Here is a 1,351-nt window from a genome sequence, read left to right as displayed (position 1 = left end):
TGCGATATATTGAAGATATTAGAGTAAATTTGGGGCATGCAATCAAGAGAGAATTTTAGAAAAAATTCGTGCTGAAGAAAGTGTTCTTCAACAAGATTCCTGCTATGAACAATTCTCCATAATCCCTTGATTCAAGCTTGTTTTGAGTCTCACAACTCAATCTAGAGCACCAAGAGAATAGTGGGGAAAATCTTGAGGTGATCTGCAACAAGATTCAGAGAAGATTGCAGCTAGAGATCGAACTTTGAAGAAGTTCTACAAAGGTATATCATGAAACTCACTTGTTTCTGCAAGAGCATGGTTTATATTTTACCAAAATTAATGAATTAGAGTGATTAAATAATTTTTGTTGCTTCTGCTGTTGTTGATACATTCCAACAATATAAATATACAAATATTTGTAATACATATATATATATATAATTTAATTGGGACGGGGATGGGGATACCCTCCCATCCACGCCTCGGATCCCCGGTTTGACCCCCATCTCCGGTCAAATCGGGGATTTTCCACCCCGATCGGAGCGGTGACTTGATCCACAGGGATCTTTGCCAACCCTACCGGCAAGTTTTAAACTTTAAGAAGTTTGTTTCATATATGCTAAATAGTTAGTTATCTTCATCTTTCCCTTTTTGGTATTCTGCATTGCACTTCTAAGTTGATTGACACGAGCCTTACTGAATGCTCCATATAGTTTCTCCAAGGCTGTCCATACATCTCTTGAATTTTTGTAATCCATGACGTCACATGCTATTGAAGGTGTCATTGAGCCAAGTAGGCAATCAAGTAAAACTTGATCAACTGTGTTCCATTCCTCAAATTCTGGATTGCTAAGTAATTCTATAGTTTCTCCTCCTTCTGTAGATTTGAGAAATTCAGCAGGTTTTGGTTTGGTTCCAAGAACAAAACCATCAACTTTTTGGCCTTTCAAAATGGCTAGAGCCATGCTATGCCATAGAAAATGGTTTCTCTCGTCAAGTTTCTTTGTGAGAACAGTGCTAAGGGGATGTCCAAAGGAAGAGTTGGTAGTTTGATCGACATTAGTAACTTTGGAGGTACATGCACTGCTCTGTGATTCAAGCTATTTTTTAGAAAACCAAGCCCTGATACCAACTTAAGTTTTAGGAAAAATTTGTTCATATTATTAATCTCAAAAGGGGTTTATATGCCCTTAACTACAGTAGTTAGAAGTGGTTCAATGGTTTACATAAAACTAACACCACTTCCCATCTTCGGTAACAAAACTTCCTAAAACCAACTTGCAGTTCAAAAATTATGATAAATACAAAATAAATAAAAAGATAAAAATGATCAACCCCATATTTGTTGCGTGGGGAAGGAAATTTAATC

The 1,351-nt window shown here is 36.6% G+C and overlaps 1 protein-coding gene across 1 annotated transcript; it reads right to left on the bottom strand.

Moving 5' to 3' along the window:
- Positions 1-578: 578 nt before the first annotated feature.
- On the bottom strand, positions 579-947 carry LOC120067014. The gene has a single exon (XM_039018377.1). It carries the CDS (start codon positions 945-947, stop codon positions 579-581), a length of 369 nt encoding a protein of 122 aa, XP_038874305.1.
- Positions 948-1,351: the final 404 nt, after the last annotated feature.

This window comes from Benincasa hispida, chromosome 12 (genome assembly GCF_009727055.1).
Source record: "Benincasa hispida cultivar B227 chromosome 12, ASM972705v1, whole genome shotgun sequence".
Classification (NCBI taxonomy): domain Eukaryota; kingdom Viridiplantae; phylum Streptophyta; class Magnoliopsida; order Cucurbitales; family Cucurbitaceae; genus Benincasa; species Benincasa hispida.
The sequence above is the reverse complement of the archived record's forward strand: the minus strand, read 5'-3'. Positions and strand labels throughout refer to the sequence as shown.